Below are 23,926 nucleotides of genomic sequence, written 5' to 3'. Positions count from 1 at the left end.
GAATTCAAAAGCATCAATTTTTCGGCAATCAGCCTTCTTTATGGTCCAGCTCTCACTTCCATACATCACCACTGGATACACCAGGTATGGAATACTGTATTCCTGGAAGGTGTGCGTGTCAGGGAACAATTGGAGTTGGTGGCACTTGGTGACATTACAGCACCCCAGTGTGTTGGGATGGGGTATGCTGGCTTCTCAACAAGTTGGGGTAGATAACAGAAAGAGGCCTCCTGGTGAGATATATGGCCGAGGAGAGGAGGCAGTAAGAACTCTGGTATCCTCATTCCAAGGCCAAATATTTATCTCACTAAAAAGGGACGCGGGTGGCGCTGTGGTCTAAACCACTGAGCCTCTTGGACTTGCCGATTGGAAGGTCGGCGGTTCGAATCCCGCAATGGGGTGAGCTCCCGTTGCTCGGTCCCAGCTCCTGCCAACCTAGCAGTTCAAAAGCATGCCAGTGCAAGTAGATAAATAGGTACCGCTCTGGCGGGAAGGTAAACAGTGTTTCCGTGCGCTCTGGTTTCCATCGAAGTATTCTGTTGTGCCAGAAGCGGTTTAATCATGCTGGCCACATGACCTGGAAAGCTGTCTGTGGATAAACACCAGCTCCCTCGGCCTGAAAGCGAGATGAGCGCCGCAACCCCATAGTCGCCTTTGACTGGACTTAACCGTCCAGGGATCCTTTACTTTTTACCTTTATTTATCTCACTATTCTGTGTAGGCTAAATCAGGGTTTCCCATAATTGGGTCTCCAATTGTTTTGGACTACAATTCCCATCACCCTTTACCACTGGTCCTGCTAGCTAGGGATGATGGGGTTTGTAGTCCAAAGAAGAAAAAGCTGAAGACACAAGTTTGGAAAACCCTGAGCTAAATGACACATGACAGAGTAGTTCAGGAGTGAATACCGTACTGCAGTGGTTCTCAGAGGCTGTGGCAGAAAAGGATGACATTCAAGGACAATCAAAGGAACATATAAGTATTTCAGTGTAGTATAGCATAGTATCAAAATAATTTATTTTGGCTATGCAACCAGAAAAAGTGTTTTTTCTCTTTGTGCTCCTGCCAGTCTAGAAAGTGCCGGTACTTTAAGCTGAAGCGTGGTTCTTACAATCGCCACCTGTGTTGGAAATTGTTCAGGAGCAGGTCTTCCGTGTAAAGCTGATGGATTGAAACCTGCATCCTCTTCATTCTTGGCTCTGTTAAGCTTTGTAAAATACAGGGACTGTCTTGAACAAAAACACAGTGAAAAAGGTAACAGCTGAGGGAGACGTTAATAGGCATCAGAAATACAGCTGCTCTTCACAGTGTTCCCCAGTATCCCAATCTGTAAGATGGCATAGCCAGATGAATACTCTTAGATAGTACATTGCTCGATAATGTATTTGGTTCAAACGTATTTTATATCAAGTGTGTCACTGTTTTTCTCCTTCCAACGCTTAGGGCAACTTGATCCAGCAGAAAAGCATGGGGATGCCCACCCAAAATTATGGTGTGCCTTAAATGAGGGGAAGGTGGTCGTGTTCGATGCATCTACATGGTCCATACAGCACTATCTTAAAGTAGGAAACTCTAAACTGGTAAGCAACACTGTGCAAATACTGCATAATTTTTAATTTGCTAGCAAAAAGTACTGAAGCGTGCATGGGCGTTTTGACTTTTTAAACTTTTCCATCCTTATTAGTTTTTGTTTTGGTAGAAGTGAGCTGTGTTGGGGTTTTTTTCTGTTTCATTGTTGTTTATGTGGCAATATATTCTGTCCAGATATACTGTACCAGGAAATCCAGGGAATGGTGCAGAAGGAAAACCACCTGTGTTTTCTTCTTGGGCGGTAAATAGTGGCTAGCTGGTAATGAAATTGACGCACACTGTTTGGAATTCTTCAAGGCTTCACTGAGAGATGGGGGCAGAGAGATACTGCCGGGAGGACCTGAGAGGCTCAGGTTTCTAAGCAGTATCAGAAAGGGGTACAGGTGTTTCCTTAAGTTCAGTAGAGACAGATGCTTCTCCTCCCTCAGAGAACAGTGTTTGGGATAGGGAACTGCCCATCAAAGAGACTCAAGGTTACAGACAGTTAAGTGGAATTTCATCTCTGGAAAACATTTGTGTGTCTTTCAGAATCATCAAGGCTTTTCAGGGATTTAAGGTTTTGGTATGATATTGAGAGCTTCCATGTTGCAGTGATATAGTCTTGCTGAGTATTTCTTCTTCTTCTTACAAATGCAGAATTGTATGGTAATGGTGGAACAAAGCCAAGTCTGGATCGGTTCTCAGGACTCCATTATTTATTTGATCAATACCCACAGCATGTCTTGCAATAAGCAGCTGAACGACCATCGCTCCGAAGTTGTGGACATCATTGTGAAAAATGGAGATAGCAGCTCCAGGTCAGCTGAATATATAGTATGGCAGGTTCTCTTGTTCAAAGACCAACTGGGATTGTATCCTGGGTGTAAGGGACCAGGGGAGAGAGAGAGAGACAGACAGACAGACAGACAGACAGACAGACAGAGACAGACAGAGACAGAGACACAGACACAGACACAGACAGAGACAGACAGAGACAGAGAGAGACAGACTTCTATTGGTGGACCCCCTTTTTCCTCAAAGCGTTTCCCTCAAAATGGAACTATGATGTACTGCCAAAAACCAGACTGTGAACCTCCTCATAGGCAGCTGCTTGAGGAATTTCTGAGCCCCTGTTTCTTAGGACCTCTTCCTTTCAGCCCACCTCTAGGTGAAAAATGGAGAGAAGCTTTGAATTTATTTCTCCCCAAACCTAGAGGACACAGAACTTATTAACAATGCTTAGTGGAAACTATTGTTGGAATACATAGAATCATAGAATCATAGAGTTGGAAGAGACCACAAGGGCCATCGAGTCCAACCCCCTGCCAAGCAGGAAACACCATCAGAGCACTCCTGACATATGGTTGTCAAGCCTCTGCTTAAAGACCTCCAAAGAAGGAGACTCCACCACACTCCTTGGCAGCAAATTCCACTGTCGAACAGCTCTCACTGTCAGGAAGTTCTTCCTAATGTTTAAGTGGAATCTTTTTTCTTGTAGTTTGGAACCATTGCTCCGTGCCTGCTTCTCTGGAGCAGCAGAAAACAACCTTTCTCCCTCCTCTATGTGACATCCTTTTATATATTTGAACAAGGGGGTAGCTTTGCAACTGTGCAGTCTTAGCATGTGGGGGAAAGTTTAGTGAGAAGTTTTTTAAACCCAATGAAGCCAAATGTCCAAGTATGAGGAATTTCATGGGGAAGGAAAAGGAAGCACAGTAAAAGGGTTGCACACGAGAGCTGTGGGAACTACAACCATTCATGGTCTTTGCAAGAGAAGCTGGATGATGCACCAGTTTGTAAAACATTTCTGTTCTCTTGTGCATGTCTGGGTATCCACTTGAAATATTTCACCTATAAATTTTAAGTGAAAAACAGAGATGGGGAACCTGCAGTCCTCTTGTCATCCTGCACTACAAAATCTCTGACTCCTGGTCAAGCTGGTTGTGGCTGATTGGGAGGTGAAGTCCAATAATTTCTGGAGGTTCAAAGGTTCCCTTGCCGCGAGGTAGTGGCTGATTCTCTCCTGTTGCCGGCAGAACTTTCTAATCCATGAGATGCGTCAAAATAGCAAGAAAACTCCTTGCGAAGAGATGAGCTTAGAAACTAGAAAATGTACGTAATTTGTCTTCCAGTCACATTTTCGCCTTTTGTCCAGGTGGATGTTGGGGAGGTATGAGCATATTTGAAATAAGAGCAGACCAGTTTGGATGACACCAGGTTTGAGCTGAGGTCTTAGGTCCAAAATCTGGTTCCTCAGTAGTGTGTGTGTCTCTCTCAATATCTAATTCATGAGATCGGATATAGTAGGCTATTTTACGGATATAAACAGTAGCGCAGCCCTAAAGCAGGAGAAATGTTATTGGACAAGTTTTAGTTCACTCCCACTGTGGTTACTACTCATTTGTCTGGAAAGTATGAGCTAAAAGATTGCATTGAAGGGAGGCTAGAATCTAGATATCACAAAACTTGGAATGCGATTTTTTTTAGCTTAAAAGCAGGAGGGGGTAAAGGTAATGTTTGAAGATTGAACAATACACACCACACACACACACACACACACACACACACACACACACAGACTTCTCGGGCAAATAGTGACTCATGAATAGAATTACACGTTGTTACCTCAACCACAGTACAGTGGTACCTCGTTTTTTGAACGTCTCGGAAGTCGAACGTTTCGGTTTTTGAACATCAAAAACCTGAAAGTAAATGCTTCAGTTTTTTTGTTTTTTTTTACATAACTTTATTAAACATGCTTTAAAAAGACATTAAAATAAGACCTACATACATACAAGTAAAATACCGAGCCAGGAACAGACAAAGAACGGAGTACAGAAAAACAAAACAAAACAAAACAAAAGAGCAGAAAATGCTTCAGTTTTTGAATGCTTTTCGGAAGTTGAATGTGCCACACGGCTTCCGTATTGAGTCTTGCGTAAGTAAATGCTTCGGTTTTCAGACGTTTTGGAACTCGAGTGGTCTTCCGGAATGGATTATGTTCGAAAACCCAGATACCACTGTATTACTTTTTATGTCGACTTTTAAAAAAATTTTGTAACACATGTCCTAACATCACGTACTTTCCTTGCACATGCGCAGTGAGGCCTGTTCTTGCAGCATGGACGGAACAGTGATTATGTGGGACATCAGCACCTTGAAAGTCAACCACAGATTCCAGCTGCCCTGTGAAACTCTGACTGCTATCAAATTCCACAGTAACAGGCTTTGGTGCTGTAAGTTTCCTGTGTCTTCATCTAGCTGAAAAGAATGTAATTTAAAAGGAAGAGGGTGGGGAAGCCATATCTGACTTTGATTCATAAGAAATCGGCCACCGTCAGCCTTCCCCTGCTCTTTCTTGGAGACCGTCACCCAAATGCTTATAATAACTTTAGCGGACTACAGCTGAAACCGTGGGACTGATTAATTTAAATTTCATTTCTGGGAAGACTCTTCCTTGCTGCAAATGTAGGCGTGTTGTTTCAATGCTTTGTCAGAAGCATTTATCTGCATTAGGAAGAGAGCTCACCTGGTGCTCATGAACCTGACAAACTCCTATCAGAAACAGAAGTTTTCCTAACAGCATTGGTATTTCCCTTCAATGCTTAATAAGAAGAAGGCAGCACCAGAAAATAGGGGGAGCCCCCAAAAGGTGCAGTGAACCAGATTAGGGTCCCAAACACGTTCTCTTTTCTTTCCTGTGAACCATTTACAGTGGTACCTCTAGTTACGAACTTAATTTGTTCCGGAGGTCCGTTCTTAACCTGAAACTGTTCTTAACTAGAGGTGTGCTTTCACTATTGGGGCCTCTTGCTTCCGCTGCGCTGCCGGCATACGATTTCCGTTCTCATCCAGGGACAAAGTTCTCAACTCAAAAGTGTAACTCTTCCAGCTTAGCGGAGTTTGTAACCTGAAGCGTTTGTAACCTGAGGCATTTGTAACTCGAGGCGCCACTGTATATCCTTTTGCTAAACTATTCCATAGTTAAGAATATTAGTGTTAAGGTTAGAAAAAAAAATACAAGGTGTGACCGGAAAGTTGGGTGAATGGTCACAGAAATCGGACAGAAATCTGATACAACGCACCATTGACAATGCTCGTAGAACTTTTGGAAACTTCTGGAGAAGTCCTCTTTTCATACTGCTTTCAGTTCCCTCGTCACAGCAGCTTGGACATGTGAAATGCAGTGGTGCCTCGCAAGACGAAATTAATCCGTTCCGTGAGTCTCTTCGTCTAGTGGTTTTTTCGTCTTGCGAAGCACCCCTATTAGCGGATTAGCACATTAGCGCTATTAGCGGCTTAGCGGCTAAGCGGCTATTAGTGGCTTAGCGGCTTAGGAAAAGGGGGGGGAGGGAAAAGACTCGCAAGACTCGCAAGACGTTTTCGTCTTGCGAAGCAAGCCCATAGGGAAATTCGTCTTGCGAAGCGCCTCGAAAAACGGAAAACCCTTTCATCTAGCGGGTTTTTTGTCTTGAGAGGCATTCGTCTTGCGGGGCACCACTGTGTTGGGAAATCTGTGCCCTTTCAGTGCAGATTTCAGTTTTGGAAAAAGAAAGAAATTCGGTGGGGCTGGATCGGGAGAATATGGAGGGTGGGACAACTCAGTAACCTCAGGAACGATTTCACTTGGAATATGAAATCCTTTTGCCATCCTTCGGACGGGCAAACGCTGATCCCCCATCAATAACTCTTGAACTCTGTCACCATTTGCCGCCGTTCTGCTTGTTGACGGTCTGCCAGACTGAGGGTCATCTTCAATGGTTTGCCACCTGTTATGCCTATTGGGTGGTTGCTCGAGAGCGAACAGGCAAGATCCCTCACTGGTCTTTTCAAAAGCTTTATTATTGGTGCAAAGCATTTACAGTGCAGAACGCCTAAACTCCATGTCTTCCTCAGTCACTAGCAGAATCTGAGAGTGGGCCGTCCTTAAACTTTCCCCAGCAGAGTAGTTTCTTGACTCTAGCCGACTCCTCCCTTCTCTGCATGAAAACCTACTGCACAGGGAAGGCTTGGGTAAAGGGGGACCTCCCTCCTCCCCGCTTTGCTCAGGTACGGTGCCTTGGCTCTTCCTTTCATCCTCCAAGCCCTGCAGCTTTTCCCCACTTGAGGCGGGACTTCCTCCTCCGCTGAGGAAGTGCTGCTTCCCACGATCTTTGGGGGCTCTCTGTAATCCAGCTGCCTTTCCACCTCTCGCCACTGAGCTGATGGCAGTGTCCTGGCACTGTCCTTCATGGAAATGCTTAAACCACTCATACGCTGTCTTTCGGGTTATAGCTTCATTTCCGAACACAATTGTGAGCATTTCGTGGGTTTCCGATGTCGATTTACCCCATTTGAAACAGAATTTCATATTGACTCTCTGCTCCATTTTCAATCACAACGCACTGCACTATTAACATCGCAAGGGATCGTTGCCTTAGGAGAGTGAGAAAATTCTCCGGGATGACTCACACCCCGGCCATCACCCCTTTAATCTTCTACCACCAGGCAGGAGATATAGAAGTATAATCAGCCGTACCAACAGGCTAAAAAATAGCTTCTATCCGTGGGATGTTAGGCTGTTGAACGGAAAATAACGTAGCGAAATTGACTTGCGAGGTGGTGTGTTGTTCGATAAGAGATTGAGTGTTTTGGGGGTGGGGGAGGGAGGCTCGTTTAATTTCATTGTACACAGGTTGTACAATGACAATAAAGGTATTATTATTATTATTATTATTATTATTACTACTACTAAACAGCCCCAAGATGGACAGGTCATGGCCAAGAGTTTAGACTAAATGTGATCCACCTGGAGAAGGAACTGGCGAACCACTCCAGTATTTTGCCAAGAAAACTCCAAGGACATAAAAAAGGAGAAGCTTTGAGAAGAAAGTGAGAGTTTCCAAGGCATGCTCTGGTTCATGGGGTCACGGAGAGTTGAACACGACTAAGATGACTAAACAACAACAAAACAGCTGCGACATGAACGTAGGCTGTCAACAAATGCTGAGACACCTGGGCATATGTTAGCTGAGATATGGACAGACACCTCCCACATGTCTCTGTGAATCCATCAGTTCCTATTATCACATACAGGGGTGATTCACCCTACTTTTCGGTCATGCCTTGTATCATTTAGTGTAAAGGATCCATGCACCACCACCTTCACTTCTGCTTTAATGAGACAATAATATCTTTGTCACTAAGCGCTTTATGAATGTTTGTTTTAAGGTATAGGGACCTGTATTCTGGTCCTCTCAACAAATGGCATTATTCAGCAAAGGGTACAAATGGACGACAACGTGAGAGCTATGCCCTTCCTCTGTTTCCAGTTGTTCCCCGAGGTATGTAACAGTAGATTGCGGCCGTCGATTTCTTACTAGCACCTTAACCTAAACATGTTAGACAGTCCCAGTTACAGATAGGTAGCCGTGTTGGTCTGCCATAGTCAAAACAAAACAAATTCCTTCCAGTAGCACCTTAAAGACCAACTAAGTCAGTTCTTGGTATGAGCTTTCGTGTGCATGCACACTTCTTCAGATACACTGAAACAGAAGTTTCCAGACCCTTCTATATAGTGAGAAGGTGGGGAGGGGTATTACTCAGAAGGGTGGTGGGAATGGGTGATTGGCAGATAGCTGTGATGAGCCTGTTGACGACTCTTAACGACTGCAATAGGTCTTACAGGAAAAAGCAAGGGGTGAAAAGGTGAAAGATGGCTTTGTCATGTATAATGAGATAAGAATCCAAGGTCTTTGTTCAGACCAGGTTTCTCCACTGTTTTGAGTTTGGTGATAAGTTGTAATTCAGCAGCTTCTCTTTCCAGTCTATTTCTGAAATTCCTTTGTAGTAAAACAGCTACTTTGAGATCTTGTATAGAATGTCCTGGGAGATTGAAATGTTCCCCTACTGGAACATTCCCCTACTGTCCTGGGAGATTGAAATGTTAGACAGTCGTTTGCATTAATAAGAGTATTCTCCTGCCTTTCTCTTTGCTATTGCCTTAGAGTGAGCAAGTGTTGGCATCATGTTCAACGAGCACTGAGTTGTATTTCTGGAACATGACTGATCTCTCGACACCCTCTCAAAAGATCAGCTTGCATGACTGCTCAGAGATCACTTGTATGATGAAAGTTAAAAACCAGGTAAATCGGATGCAAAGGAACTCTGTTTGCTTGTGGCTTATTCAGTGGTCTTAGCTATAATACAGAAGTCCGCCTAGGTTTATGCAAGAGCTGCTTGCTAACTCCATTGAATTGTGGTTCATTGAATTAACTTCTCCCCTCTCTATAATTACAAGCTGCTTTTGAAGCTCCTCTCAGATTTGCCACATCACAAATCTAAAGTTCTGTTTGGCTCATGGATTTGGTTTCAGGGTTCTTTAGCTATAATCCTCTCGTTGTTTAATGAACCAGCCCACACTTGGAAAGTATTTTTTTGCATTTTTCCTTCAAGGACTCCAGAATGGCATTGCGTAGCTTTTTCATGACGCATCCAGAATTAGTGAAGGTAAAATGGTGTGTTCTGTCATTTATCAGTTTGCTTGTATCTGACAGCCTGTGGATAACCATACTCTCCCCTTCCTAGTTATAACTACCAACTATTTATAATTTACTTACAATGAAGTGGGCAGTCTCAAATACCTTATTTTAATTTAAATACCAATTACCGTACTACTCTGTGTATAAGACCAGGTTTTTTTCTGTAAAATGTATGTTTAAAAGTTGGGGTCATCTTATACATGGATAGTGCATAGGGTGAACATTTGATTGGTTGCTGCCACGGCTGTCAGCGGCTTTTGGGCGTTTTATGGTTTTTGCCTCAATGGCGTTGTTTGGCTGACGCTGTGGTAATAGGGTGGGTGATTGGCAGCTTCTGCCGGTGAGAGGACAGTCAAGAGGTAGATTTTGTGATGCGTGTTGAGCGATTTTTGGCAGCTCCCCCCAAAAAGGTCAACAACCCTGGGTAATCCCCCAAGCTCAACAACTCTGTGCCATCTCCCCCATTTTCTTAAATTAGAGTCCCCCAAAATAGGGGGTGTCTTATACATGGAAAAGTACGGTAATATAAGCAGATGGTGATGCTAGCTTACATGGTTACTAAATGTTAAAATTCACTTGGCTATGCAGCTAACATGTTGAGTTGATCCATATTACTATGCAGTTCTCTGTTTTCCTGTTTCAACAAAACACCTCAGAAATGTATGCTGAGGCATTAAAGATGAGCTATATATTTGTGTCTCCTGAAGGTGATCACATATGCCAAAATAAGTTGGGCATTAGTATTTACATTAATAAATTAGCTATTAGTCACCAGTTTGAGGTCTCCCCCCCCCCCTACTTTCTTGCAGCTGCTCCTGTTACTGCTGGAATAAATGATTAAAATAATGCATATTTACATGCACAATGGAAATACAGTATTTTGTTTTAAAAGGACGTGTTTGCCTTTCAGATATGGGTTGGCGGCAGAGGTCTTTCTCAAGGCAAAACCAAAGGAAAGATCTATGTGGTTGATGTGGAAAAGAAAACGGTGGAGAAAGAATTGGTTGGGCACATCGACACGGTGAAAGCTCTTTGCTCAGCAGAGGACAGATACGTTCTTAGCGGCTCTGGAAAGGAAGAAGGGAAGATAGCAATCTGGAAGGTTGAATAAAGTTCAGTGTTTCAGTTTTGTTTAATTCAGTTTTTAAGGCTGGGCACAGAGAGTCCGTTGGCTTCAGTCTTGTATGTATCTTGTTCTTCCTTCAATGTTTTAACTTATCAGATCACTTTTCAGGGTAATTGTTCTAGAATTTCTGTTCTAGAATAGCAGAAGTAAATTTATATTATGACCATGAATACACTGAGTAAGAAACTTGAAAATGCACTAGGAAATCATTGAATGAGTCTTTAATATCAAATTGTAGATTCCACCTGAAGTTTATTATTTCCTGCGTTGTAGGATCAGTGGTACCTTGTTCAGACAGCGTAATTGGGTTCTGTGCTTCCTGAATGACAAACCGTTGCAGTGTAATTAATCCGTTAAGCTTAGAAGGGTGAATGATGACTATTGCCCTTAAGACTATACAGTGGTGCCTCGCAAGACGAAAAGAATCCGTTCCACGAGTCTCTTCGTCTAGCGGTTTTTTCGTCTTGCGAAGCAACCCTATTAGCGGCTTAGCGGATTAGCGCTATTAGCAGCTTAGCGGCTTAGCGGCTATTAAAGGCTTAGCGGCTAAGAGGCTATTAGCGGCTTAGCGGCTTAGAAAAGGGGGGGGAGCAAAAAAAATTGCAAGACTCGCAAGACGTTTTCGTCTTGCGAAGCAAGCCCATAGGGAAATTCGTCTTGCGAAGCGCATCGAAAAACGGAAAGCCCTTTCGTCTAGCGGGTTTTCCGTCTTGCGAGGCATTTGTCTTGCGGGGCACCACTGTACAGGGTCTTTTAAATGGGATAAGTTGGTTGACAGAGACCTGTCTTTTCTTGGCTTACCATTGTTGATCTCAAGACTCGTTCCAGGTTGAGTTACTCCACTGAGAATGAATGAGGGTGCTTTTGCAAGAAGGGAGGTTCTCACTACACTGTAGAGATCACTATAGTAAAATATAAGCTTTTCCCACCCAAGGTGCTGCAGTCACGAGACTTTTCCACTAGCACTAGTGCATTGAAGAAATTTCCCCTTCTGAGGATTGTGGTTTCTTGCTGATCTGAAAGTAAATTGTAAATCAGGTTCTCAACTCCCTAAAAGTGGGACCGCTTCTTTCTTTGTTTATACATTTAACACACTCCAGTGAGATGGAATAATTTTATATTGTACCTTAATTTTCAAAGGTGCTCCCATTTATTTGTGAACATAAGCTATGCCACTCTGCCCTTTTCAAATGCTTTTACTTCCCACAGCCTTTCAAAAAGTTTGTAAGTTACATTGCCAGGTGCATCACACAAAATGCCGACTTGAAGCAACTGGCGCTCTGATACGTTTCCCTTCAACAGACATTCACATCAGGAGTCCTTGCTCACAAATGAGTCGTTCCCCTGCCATTTTTTTGATATTTATAGCTGAAATGTAAATAAGCAATTCTGTCCTCCAACTTTTTAACATATAAAGTAATTACATAGTGAGCCTGAAGGAAACTTTTGACGGCCTTAACTTTCGTATTGGGATAGTGTGTTGGATAGCGTTGTAAAGACAGAAATATTTGCTATTTTTGTAAACAGTTTAATAAAAGATTGAAGTGTTACAAATTGCTAATTTCATATACCCTATGAGTAACAGAAGGATTTCTATCTACTAATAAAACCATGCCTTTTTGGAGTAGCTGAAGCTAACTTTTCAATTTTTTAGCTACTAAAAAATCTGTACTGAATGTAACGGGTTGGAATAGTGAATACAAAGATCAGCTTGAGAAGGACAGGCTTCATACTTCAGCTGACATCAAACATCTTTATCCAAATACATGTGGAAACTGAGACTTATGTATTGCACTGCCATGTGTCTACCTCTAAGAGGAGCAGATTTCTCCAGCAGGTTAAGGGTAAAGGGACCCCTGACCATTACATCCAGTCGTGGCCGACTCTGGGGTTGCGGCACTCATCTCGTACAGCTTCCGGGTCATGTGGCCAGCATGACTAAGCCGCTTCTGGTGAACCAGAGCAGCACACAGAAACACCGTTTACTTTCCTGCTGGAGTGGTACCTATTTATCTACTTGCACATTGACGTGCTTTTGGACTGCTAGGTTGGCAAGAGCAGGGACCGAGCAACGGGAGTTCACCCTGTCGCGGGGAATCGAACCTCCGACCTTATGATCGGCTTGGAGAGAGATGTGAGGGTGACTTCCAAAAGTTTATTTGCTTCTGCAATGATGAGGCGCTTCCTTTTAAGTAAGCACACCTGAGTTTCCAGCGTGCACACAAAACATTTGTCCAATCTGCTGCAAGATCACTCTGTTCTCCTTGTAGGACCTTCATAAAAGAGCAAGCAAGTAAAAAATGGAAAACAAGCAAGTTCCCAACCAAAGAAGAATGGCGACTTAAACTGATGGCATATGCGCAGCTTGCAGATTTAACATATAGAAAAAATAAGAGAAACAAGAAGAATATATGTTTAAAGAAGACTGGGAAATGTTTACTGATTATTTGGGTGTAAATTGTATACACTTAAAAACACTGGTAGCATTAAGATAAATTCAACAGTGTAAAGAAGTTTTGATGGTGTAACAATGGATTACGGAATGGTTTAGTTCATATAAAATATTCAGGGATGTATGGTATGCAAAATGAACCACAAAAAGAGAAGAAGGGAAGTCATTGATTTAAGGTCTAAATGAATATTTTGAAATGTAAATTATTATTTTTTAATTATATATATATATGAGCAAGCAGGTCAGCACAGAGTAAAATTTAACTGGAGCCCGAAGTATTAATGGCACCAGAGATAAGGCACACAGCCTTTTTGTAGACCACCACCAAGTGAAATTTAACAAGCCACCTGAATTATTAGCAGCCAGTCTTTCAAAGATAAGTAGTACACAGCTGTTGTGACTTCTTCATTTTCGAACTCTGATAGCATCGGAGCTTTGAGAAGCATTTGTGCTGATTTGTACTCATGTTGCTTGCATCAAATGAAAGGACATATATTCTAGGCGGCACCAGCAATGGATACAGCAGTCGCTGCTCTGTTCACCGTTTGGTCGTGCTGAGACACAGCTCTTGAGCATGGTGGGTTTGCGGTGTCAGAAGGTGCAGTGGGGACAGCAAATGTGTCAAACTGGTACTGGGCACCTTCTGTATTGCTCACTAAGCTGGGCACAGAGCATTCTCCACAACACTCCTTGCAATACCAAGGGCCTTGCGGCCGGTCTCTGCCATCCTTTTCAATGCAGGGAGCAAAGTAAAGAGCAGCTTTGGTGCTCCAGTAGGTGCTGGAGAAAGGACATAAGAAAAGCCATGCTGAATTTATTGATTAGATTTCCCTCCCACCTTTCCTCCAGGGAGCTGTATTACCCCCTCCCCATCTTAACCTCACAACACCCCTGTGAGGTAGGTGAGACTAAGAGACAGGGGCTGCTCCAATGAGCTTCTTGACTGAATAGGGAGCATCTCCCCATCCTATTCCACCAGGAAGCGATGCAGGGAGGCAGCGGTCCTTTCTTACTGATGCTCCAGTATTTGGCATTCAATAGCGTACCATACTGTCTCCGAAAGGTCCAAGTAACTATCAGAGCTAAAAGCTGTTGACAGCTGTCAAAGCCGTTAACAGATTTTCTCCTGTCTCCCTTTAAAGCCTCCTAGCCCGGCCCCCATCATTAAATAACAGCTTGTTGGAAACAGCAGGAGCAAACCCAGTTGGTTTTTCTGTAGGCTTCTGGATTGGAAAGCGGGTGGATACTGATATGGCACAACTTTCTGGTCCTTTTAAAAAAAATATATATATATATTTATTCAAAAATTTAAAGGTTACAAAAAGAAAAAAGAGAAAAAAGAAAAATAAAAAAGACAAAAAATACAATCATTTTTAAAAAGAAAAAGAACAAATCGAACCTTTATATAGCTTTCTTCCTTTGCTTATTTCCTTGACCACCTCACACCTCCCATTTTTGTATTCTAGTTCAAATTGTTATTTCAGCAAATCCTTCCAACCTTGTTTTTATCTTAATAATTTGTTTCAATATACTCTAATTTTACGTTCTCTCTTTCATCAATTCATTTTTATTTAATCCTTTATGTCATTTCTGCCAAAACCACATAATTTTCTTTTTCCAACATCTTTCTAACAATCCTTAATTTTACAATATTTTTGAAGATAAGCTTTAAATTTTTTCCAATCTTCTTCCACCGACTCTTCTCCTTGGTCCCGGATTATACTCTGGTTTCACCTCAGATCGTATAAATCTTTCGCCTTTTACAACTTTCTGGTCCTAATAAAATGGCCTTGTTTTTTGCCTTGCAGCTTTTCAGGCAGAGAGAAGCCTCCCTCTCGTCTCTGCTTGGGAAAAGGGAGGGTGTGTGTGTTAAATACTTGCTTGTCCCTTCTCACCCACCAACATAACCGTTACTAGCTGGAGTGAAGAAACGGAGCGTAAGGATGACGTGAGTCAGGAGCAGAATCCTGGTGACACATCATTTGCCTTTTAAGTTGGTCCCCCCTCTCTTTGAAAAAAGCCTGTCTTTGTAACGTGACTGTTAACTCCACTTTAGCAGACTCTGGCAACTAACACAGCCGCTGTCTGAATAGCGGCAATGCCACCCATGGGGTTTGTCACTGCTGCTGCAATCATCTGCATAAATGCTTGGAAAGTGCCTCTGTCATTGCCAGGCAGTTTGGCGGGGGGGGGGGGAGCAGCACACTCATAGGGGAAGAGATATTGGGAAAGGGATCTGAGGAATGGAGCGTGTGGACTGCAGCTGGCCCAGCACTTAGCAAGCAGGAGGGGCAGGGACAGCGGCAGATGTGTTCCCCAAAACCAGGCTGGCCCTGACCTTTAAAGCCCCAAACGACCTTGGCCCTGTATACCTGAAGGAGCGTCTCCTCCCCATCGTTCAGCCCAGACACTGAGGTCCAGCTCGAGGGCCTTCTGGCGGCTTCCTTACTGTGAAATGTGAAGTTACAGGGAACCAGGCACGGGGCCTTCTCGGTGGTGGCGCCAGCCCTGTAGAACGCCCTCCCATCAGGTGTCGAGGAGATGAGTTACTACATAACCTTTAGATGACATCTGAAGCCAGCCCCGTGTAGGGAAGGTCTTTAATGTTTTATATGCTGGAAGCCTCCTCCCAGAGTGGCTGGGGAAACAAATAATGAAATTATTATTAAAATTATTCTTCTTCAAGCACTTGGTTGCCAAGGTTATTATTTGTACATTACCTAGGGAGGAACTTCCCATGCTCCCTGTTTGGTGCTGTAGTGTCAAAAAGAACTGTCAGAATTCTATCCTCCCCAACTCATTGCTGATACGTGCCCATCAATATTTTCACCCTCTCCAACTTAGTCTTCCAGTCACAGAATTGAAAGGGGACTTGGAGGTCACCTAAAGTCAACCCTCCTGGTGTCAAAGTGGGATTTGCAGTGCAGGAAGCAATTATTGTGTCCCTGAGAAATGTGCATCGTGCCACCGAAATACTACATACAGCAAAGGAGAGGATCCCAACTCTCAAAGCAATCTGTTCCATTGTCAAACAGTGCTAAGAAGTTCCACCTAACGCTTCATTGAAAGCACAGAGGTGCAGCTCTGCCTGATCTGCGTCCCTTAACGGCTGGTCTACATCAGCTCTCAGTAGAGGCCGCTCATTGTTATGGTACAAAATTCACATCACAATGAGGCTGTTTCCACAGCTGGCCATTTCAGGAGTGACAGCAGAGGCTTTTTGGGTCTGGCGTCTCAGGAAACGCTGCATGGCAGCTATTAGGAAAAGGAACTGCTGCATCGTGTTCAAAGCCCTTTGTCTGCCTCCATTCTTTTCTGCTGCTCCCTGGGCTAAAATAATAAAAGGTTTTGCATCATGGCTTCAAAATTAAAGGAAAAGCGTCCGATAAAAAAATTGAATAGACAGAAGCCTGGAATTACGGGATGAAATCCGGTCCCATGAGTCAAGAGCAGTTGAGTGAATGTTCCCCTAAACAGAGAGCAGGGTGGGCCAAGGCTACAACTCTCTGCCATACTAGGTCAGGGCCTATTGTGCAAAGCATCATCACATGCCCATTCATTTTAAACAAGTGCATGGCTGATGTCACCTGTGCGTCTGGCCAGGCAGAAATGAGTCAGCCTCTTTGACTGCCACTGCCTTCGTTACTGTAATTTAGTTAGGGCTTGTGGGAGGCACCAGATCGCAAATCTGGTAACCTCCAGGAGTGTTTGGGATCCCTCAGTCTGGGGTCTGTCCCAAGTAATTTATAGACCTATCCAATGCTTCCCCTCCCCTAAAAAAGAGGTGCAGAAACACTCACTTATTTTTGGACAGACAACCCTAAGTTGTCAAGTATTTTTTAGGGGGGAGCCAAAGTTTCTGAGCTTTTCTTAGGGTGGAAAACAATGCTTTTTTTGGGGGGGGGAGGACCCTTCTCCGCCTGATTGCCCCACCGCCAACATCGCTGCGGCCGCATTACAACATCGCCTCCGACGTGCTGCCCCACAGCCTCTGACACAAAGCCAAGAGCAGCATGCAGCCTCTGACACGCAGCTCTGGCTACAAAGAGGTGCTGCAATTACCCAAAGAGGTGGCGTTCTGGCTGAAAAAAAGGCCTGGAACCCTCTGTGCTGCAGGGCACATCCTGGACTTGGTTTTCTGTCCTATAAAGCCCTCTGCAGCTTAAAAAGGTAAAGGGACCCCTGACCATTAGGTCCAGTCATGGCTGACTCTGGGGTTGCGGCGCTCATCTCGCTTTATTGGCCAGCATGACTAAGCCGCTTCTGGCGAACCAGAGCAGCGCATAGAAACACCATTTACCTTCCCGCCGGAGCGGTACCTATTTATCTACTTACAGTTTGTGCTTTTGAACTACTAGGTTGGCAGGAGCAGGGACCGAGCAACAGGAGCTCACCTCGTCACAGGGATTCAAACTGCTGACCTTCTGATCGGCAAGTCCTAGGCTCTGTGGTTTAACCCACAGTGCCACCTGCGTCCCCTCTGCAGCTTAGGTCCAAGCTAATTCTATTATTGTGGAGTTGGAAGGGACTGTGAGCATCACCCTGTCCAGTTCCCTAAAATGCAGGAATCTTTTGCCCAAAGTGGGGTTCAAACCCACAACCCTGAGATTAAGAGTCTCATGCTCACATAGGAGAGGACCTTCTCAGTGGCTGCTTCCAGACTCGGGAACTCTTTCTGGCTGGCTGGCTCCTTCCTTGTTGTCCTTCTTCAGGCAGTCATAGACCTCCTTGTTCCAACATGCATTTGGGAACGGACTGCTTTTAGTGAAAAGGCTGGGGCTGTGCTGTTTTTTTTTTTTTTTTTTTAAACTGTAATCACTGGGATGGTTTTAATAGACTTTTAGTATGTGTGTGTAGTTTTAATTCTAGCAGTGCTCGCTTTTAAATGAATGGCTTACGCCAATGCCTTTTATTTTATTTTATTTATTTTTTATATTTATACCCCGCCCTTCCTGGCTCAGAAAACAATTGATGCAACAAAAAAACAGCATAAAATACAGTATAAAATGTGAATAACAATAAATTCAGAATTCAAAAATCAATTTAGGGGGTAAATCCATCCAATAAACATTAGATGATCACCAGGGCTAGCTGGCTAAATTAGTCCTATTTGGGCCAGCGAGGAGACCGGGGAGAATTAGCTGTGGGTAATCTTAATAAAAGGGGAGGGGGAGGGAAGGAAGGGGAATAAAAGATCAGGCTAAGTTCAAATTAAAGGCCAGGCAGAATAGCTGTCTTACAGGCCCTGTGGCAGGAAGTTAAATTCTGAAGGGCCCTGGTCTCCTGGGACAGAGCATTCCACCAGGTCGGAGCCATCACTGAGAAGGCCCTGGCCCTGGTGGAGGATAATCTGACTTCCTTAGGGCCCGGGACCTCTATACTATGTTTATTCATGGACCTTAAGGTCCTCTGTGGGGCAGACCAGGAGACGCTGCTCTTTAGCTGCTCTTTTTCTTTAATCTGTAAGGCGCCTTGTGTTCCTGTCAGAGAGGCAGTGTCTAAATATGTATCATAACAATAATCTTTTCTCAAATGGTATGAATGCTGAGCTCTGCCTGCCTGTTGTCCTGGATCATAGAACTGAAGGGAAGGGCTGCAATATCAAGGGGGCACTGGGTAGGGGTCCCCCCCCCCCTTCTGCATTGCTCGAGTGTTTTGTAAGCAGCCTTGGAGCTCATTTGGCCGAGTTGGGTGTGCGTGCATCAGCCTGGAATACAAAAATTTAATTAAAGCTTTCAGTATAGTCCGTTTGCTGGGGGCTTCTAATTTGGAAACAGCTGGTTGATGCAGATTAAAAGACTTGCTTCTGAGACTTTGTTAACCATGCTTCCCTGGGAGTCTTGTCTCATTGAACTCGACTTTTTTGAAGTCGTCAGCGCCGTTTGTCTGCTGTAGGCCCAGAGGTGGCGATTCTTGGTCAGTGAGCCCAGGCACAAAGATGCCTTGGGATGTTTACCGAGTAGAGCTCGCCACTTTCATGCCAGCATTTTGTATATGTGAGGATTGTAACTGCTCACTTGGCACAGAGAAATGACAAATGGTGTAGCTAGTGAGAGGGGAGGAAGGAGTTACTGGGCTGCTGCCACACACAAGCAGCCACAAACAGCTTGAGTACCAGACCGGCTGCTTTCCGGTGCTGTGGACATGGCTGTCTGCTCTTTTGCATCTGCAGTTTCAAAGGCTGGGAGAGTGAGCTGCGCAGCAAGATGACGACGACTTTGGACTTTAGATGGAAGCAGGGAGGACGTGGGGGTGGAATGGACCCTCGAAGGAACAGCGCACACTCTTCCAAGCTCCTTCTTAATTTGTGGCACCCAGAACTGGACACAGTATTCCAGGTGTGGTCTGACCAAGGCAGAATAGAGCAGGACTATTCCTTCCCTTGACCTGGACACTATACTTCTGTTGATGCAGGCTAGAATAGCATTAGCTTTTTTTGCTGCTGCATCACACTGTTGACTCATGTTCAGCTTGTGGTCTATTAAGACCCCTAGATCTTTCCTGCATGTACTGCTAGTAAGCGAGGCGTCCCCCATCTTCTTATTACTGAGGGGCTGCGTATCAGAAGACAAGGACGAGGAACCGAAACATTAGCAGACAGAGTTGGAGAGGAACTAGGGCTAGAATGGGCTGGCTCTCTTAAATTCTATGTGCACTCCATTTTTTAGATTTATGTAAGAGCAGGACTGACTTATTTCCCATTCTCCACGAACACAAAAACCCCAGATCCACCGGCTCATATTGAAATGTTTATTAAGATTGAACTGTAGAACAATGGATTGAACACATGTAAATGTGAAATAGTGGTTTGTTTTTTCTCTCTTTTAAACTCTACATTCAGCCATTTCTATCCATAAATGGGTGGGTGTGGGGGAAAATTACAAAGAGACCAAAAGTGCAGAACAGTTAAACTGTTTCTCATGCAACAAGTCTTTACCTTGAAAACCAGAAAAAGAAAGCTCTGTGTCAAAATCAAATCCCAGAACATTCTGCCATCTAATCCACTCAGACACATTCATCGGTCACATTTCTTATTTATCCCTTTTTCCTCGTTAAACTCGAAACATTTATGTGTTTAACACACACTTATAAACATTGCTAAACTCAGCAAGAGCTAGTATACTGCCCCAACTTAATAAGTTGATAAACAAGAAGTTGTCATATGGCCAGTTCACAATGGAACTAAATATATATATTTACTTATATTTTTTTTTTTCATTAAGAGATGCCTATATGCAGCTTTTCACTAGGGGAGGCATTTATTTCATTTCATTTTAATATCCAAGCTGGCCATTTGGCTACCAAGAAGGTTTCAGGTCCATGTTGCAGCAGAAATTCAACAACAACAGCAACAAAAAAGTACATAGAGTAGGAAACATCGGATGATCAAATTGTATTATCCAGGAGGAGGTTATGCTAGTCAGTGCTAACTCGGGTGATGGCCAAGCCGGACAGAGCTGAGATTTTCTGGGTTCTAATTTTATGAAATTAGACACTTGACACTTGATCAATGAAGTAAGCTATTTTGTGACCAGAAGAAGAAAAGGAGTTTACATTGTAATTCCCGCCCCCCCCCCGAGTTTTATTTACTTGGGCGCTTTTCATAGGAAGTTAATTTACTGGCAACTATCTGAAAAATGCATAACCTCTACAATGCCCCTTCCGCTTATCAGAAAGCAACATGGTGTGCAAGTCCTGTTCTCTTACACATCAGACGAGGGTGCCGGAAAAACCTATCAGGTATCATTTTGTAACTCCAGGATGATTCCTCAAATTATTGCATCAGAGCTTTTAGGTGCACGTGGAGAGAAATTTACTGAATCTTAAGAGAGATGTGTTTAGAAGGAATTCCAGCAGCTTTTGCTTGTTCCACAGCTGTGTATAGTGAGAGAATTTGCAATGGTTGGAATTCTCCCTCTTAGGCAACTGTTTGTTTTTTTCCAAAAGAAAACGGAGCCCTCGGGCAGTGGATTTAGTCTTTGCTCTCGTAGAGCAGATCTGGAAAGGGATCACAAAAACGCCCTTGATCAAAGGTGGTCTGGTCTACAAACTGTGCAGAAGCCTCTTCACAGCTTCTAGCAAAGACCACCTTGAACACGCGCGGAGAATTTGCACAGCGTGTTTTCCGCACCCAGGAATTATTCCGGCAACTTATAAAAAACAAAACGAGCACCTTAGGGCTAGTCTACCTGTCAGAAGTTGCTGAAAGGAAGAATTCATCCCATCTAAGGTCCAAGTGTCACCTGACTCTTGAATTAAAGCCAAATCATTTCCCCCTCTGAATTTAATTGCCGCAAGGAAGTCGTACATGTAAGGCCTCTATGCTCCTGGAATTTATGTGGTTGTCTCCGAGACCCTTCCTCAAAAAACAAAATAAAATGGGGGCATAAACAAGTGTTTCAGCAGAAGACACATCCTCAGTAAAACTTTTTATTATGGGAGCAACATGAACCACAGAACTCTGGGTAGATAATATCTGCTTCTTTTTGTTCCGTTTTGCAAATGGCATTCCCCCCGCAATGCAGTCTTAAAAACCTTGTAGCTTGGCTGTTTAAATGACAAAACCTGCACGTTTAAGAATCCATAAGTTAGGAGAAGACACACACAGGTGAAATTTGGTATCCTTTTTTTCTTTCTTCCCAAGTCACTTATCCCCATTTCTGTGCAATATTTTGTGTGTCTTGTTACATTTATTTGGCCTATTAAAGGGGGGAGGGGGGAACAAGGGGTATCTGCAAGTGAATAAAAACCAAATCACTCCCCACCCCCACAAAAAGACACTTCAGGTACTCAAAAGTTGCTACATGAGCTCACGCGTGGAGTCATGCAAAATTTCGGGTTGTGTAAGAAGCAACGAATGGATCTAAGTCAGAGCTGATTGCATCCTGCTAGCAGACAGAAGGAAAGGGCAGGGAACACCATGTTTCAATGGACAGTGACAACAGCAGCAGAACGAGGCCCAACCCGTTCCGTTTTAATTCATCCTTAACCAGGCCCAAACCCTTTTCATTTTTAAAATAAAGAAAAAAGCTTTCCAGCGACTGAATGGCGAAAAGGTGGAACCAGAAGAATGCCAGGCGCCCAGGTGAGCTCCCAAAATTGAGCTGCAAAGAATACTCTGCTGGGTTTTAGTGATCATGCTCTGTTTGGGGGTGGAGTGATGGGTCAAGCTTTGGCTTTGCAGCCTAACAGCTTCACTGCTCCCCCCTTCTGCAGCACAAGAGTGTGCCTTAAAATGGGTGCCGAAAGCTGCCTTTAAAGACCGCAGAAATCAGACCGAGTGGCACAAACCCGCGTTTCAAGATTATGACTCCATGCAGTCAGATGAGGTTATTTGCCACTCTCATGATATGGTCCGATTCTGGATTGCAGACCAGAAATTGCAGCTCTTCCGCCACAGCCTTCTCAAATGGGTTTCAGCAGAATGAATTCAAAACTGGAACCCAGGGCAGTTGATGCTATCCCCCCGTATCTTGGCTAAGATTTGTCTTCTGGAAAATCCAGCCTAGGGAACCTTCGCTGGAGGTTTCATCCATAGGAACCGACAAGGAGGAAGAGAAGAAAACAGACATTCCCGGCAGAGGCAAGATGGTGATGGGGCAGCCTCATTCGCCGGTCCTTTAAAGAGAGCTTTCTTATCCTCCACTTTCATGGAAATGGCCTAAAGTAAAAAGCAATGGACAGGGCCAGGAAAAATCACACGGGTTCCGGTCTTCCAATCTCCCGACGGCCTCGTCTCCTAAGAGGATGATCAGTCGCCCACATGGTGTGGTTGGGAATCTTGAAGAAAGCCTGGCTGACGGAATAGGCAGGGGAAAGACCAGAGTATCAAAGAGTATTTGGGTGCAAATCCCCATGTGCAAATCAGGAGGAAGAGGTTATTGCTTTTCTCTCCACAAGCCGTCATAAATATACAAGCTTGAAGTCCAGCTGGATATTGCCACAGGAAATCAATTTGTGTGATTTCTTTTTATTTTTAAAAAGATTACATATAAGCCTATCAAGCCCTACAATAAATGCTGCCCACGAGACCAGATATCTGATGGCAACTACAGAAGATTTTCAGGGTGTTCAACGTGTCTGTGAGCCAGACGCTCCACAAAGATTTGGTTGAAGGTGCGACGTCTCAAAATCAGCGAGGAAAAGGTCCCATTCTAACAGTATGCTTTGTAAGAGACAGATGAAAGAATGAGACGTGTGCTCATGATGTAAAAAACTCAGCGGCTGACGCTTCTCCTAAAGAACACTGGAAATGGTGGGGTTGTTAGGATGTGGGGGATTCAGAGACCCCCCAAGCCAAAGCCGGACCTACAATTCCAGGGTGTGTTGGCCTTAGATCTGCATATCTGTGGCATGTCTAAACAGCTTTCAAAGCCGGCATAGGAAGCATACTGATAGCTCCCTCTGCCTTTCCAAAATCAAGACGTTTCCCAATTCAGTTCTGCTCAACTGAATTTGAACTTCAGCATCTGAAGGCGGCAAGTGGGAACGACGATGATCCCGTGCTGGGATTTAATGAGACGGCACCAAGACACTAAATGCATCTACAAAGAGGAAAACACAACACGACTGGCTCCCAGACAGAATTTGGGGCTTGCTCTTTCCGCCTTGGCTCTGGGCTCATCGAGGCCCATTTGTTCCAAGTTCTTTGCATCTCTCCACAGACAGCAGCACGTCTTGGAGGCTGCAGTTCAGAAGCCCTAAAGAGTAAATTCTAGAGGGCAGGAAGGGAAATGCTATTCAGAATTCTATGGCATAAATGTTGAGGAGGGTTTAAGCCCTGCTACAAGGCTAAATCTCTCGTTTGCCCATGTTCTCTTCACAAGGGTCCAAAAGATCAGAAAGTTCACCAAGACCTGGCAATTTTCTCCTAGCACCACAATGCACGATCGCGTTTCAGATTCTGGCAGAGCCAACCGTGACGTGAAAATTGTGACCCCGCAACTGCAGAGCTGGTCAGAAAGCCAGTGTTCGTAGGAACCAAGGAACTGCCAGGAAGCCTCCAAATTTCGACGTGCTCTTCTAAAAATAAGCTTTCGAGTCCTCTGAAAAGAAAGCTTTTTCCCATTTTGGAAAAAAACCACTTGCCTTCCTCATCCTCAATAGTTTGGGCAGAGCAAGGTGGAGTCAAGGGGGGGGGGGAAGAAATGTCAGGGCCGAATGGGTGACCTTCAAACTGCATCAAGGGGAGAGATCCAACTGAGGCGTTTGAGAGTGTTCCCTTTTCGCCTCCTCTTCAAAGCATAAGGCAGGATTCAA

At 44.1% G+C, this 23,926-nt stretch overlaps 1 protein-coding gene across 3 annotated transcripts in view; it reads left to right on the top strand.

The window, feature by feature from the left end:
* The window catches only part of DENND3 (DENN domain containing 3), a 52,052-nt gene extending 41,838 nt beyond the window's left edge, over window positions 1-10,214 (top strand). For all 3 annotated transcript variants that reach the window (XM_081874001.1, XM_081874000.1, XM_081873999.1), the window contains exons 19-24: window positions 1,444-1,580; window positions 2,227-2,387; window positions 4,672-4,805; window positions 7,780-7,892; window positions 8,556-8,693; window positions 10,000-10,214. In XM_081874001.1, the coding sequence (XP_081730127.1) occupies window positions 1,444-1,580; window positions 2,227-2,387; window positions 4,672-4,805; window positions 7,780-7,892; window positions 8,556-8,693; window positions 10,000-10,200 (884 nt within the window). In that variant the 3' untranslated portion in view covers window positions 10,201-10,214. The remainder of the gene's footprint in view (window positions 1-1,443; window positions 1,581-2,226; window positions 2,388-4,671; window positions 4,806-7,779; window positions 7,893-8,555; window positions 8,694-9,999) is intronic.
* Window positions 10,215-23,926: the final 13,712 nt, after the last annotated feature.

Source organism: Podarcis erhardii (assembly GCF_964252035.2).
Source record: "Podarcis erhardii genome assembly, chromosome: 8".
Classification (NCBI taxonomy): Eukaryota; Metazoa; Chordata; class Lepidosauria; order Squamata; family Lacertidae; genus Podarcis; species Podarcis erhardii.
This window is presented reverse-complemented; position numbering and strand designations above follow the sequence as displayed.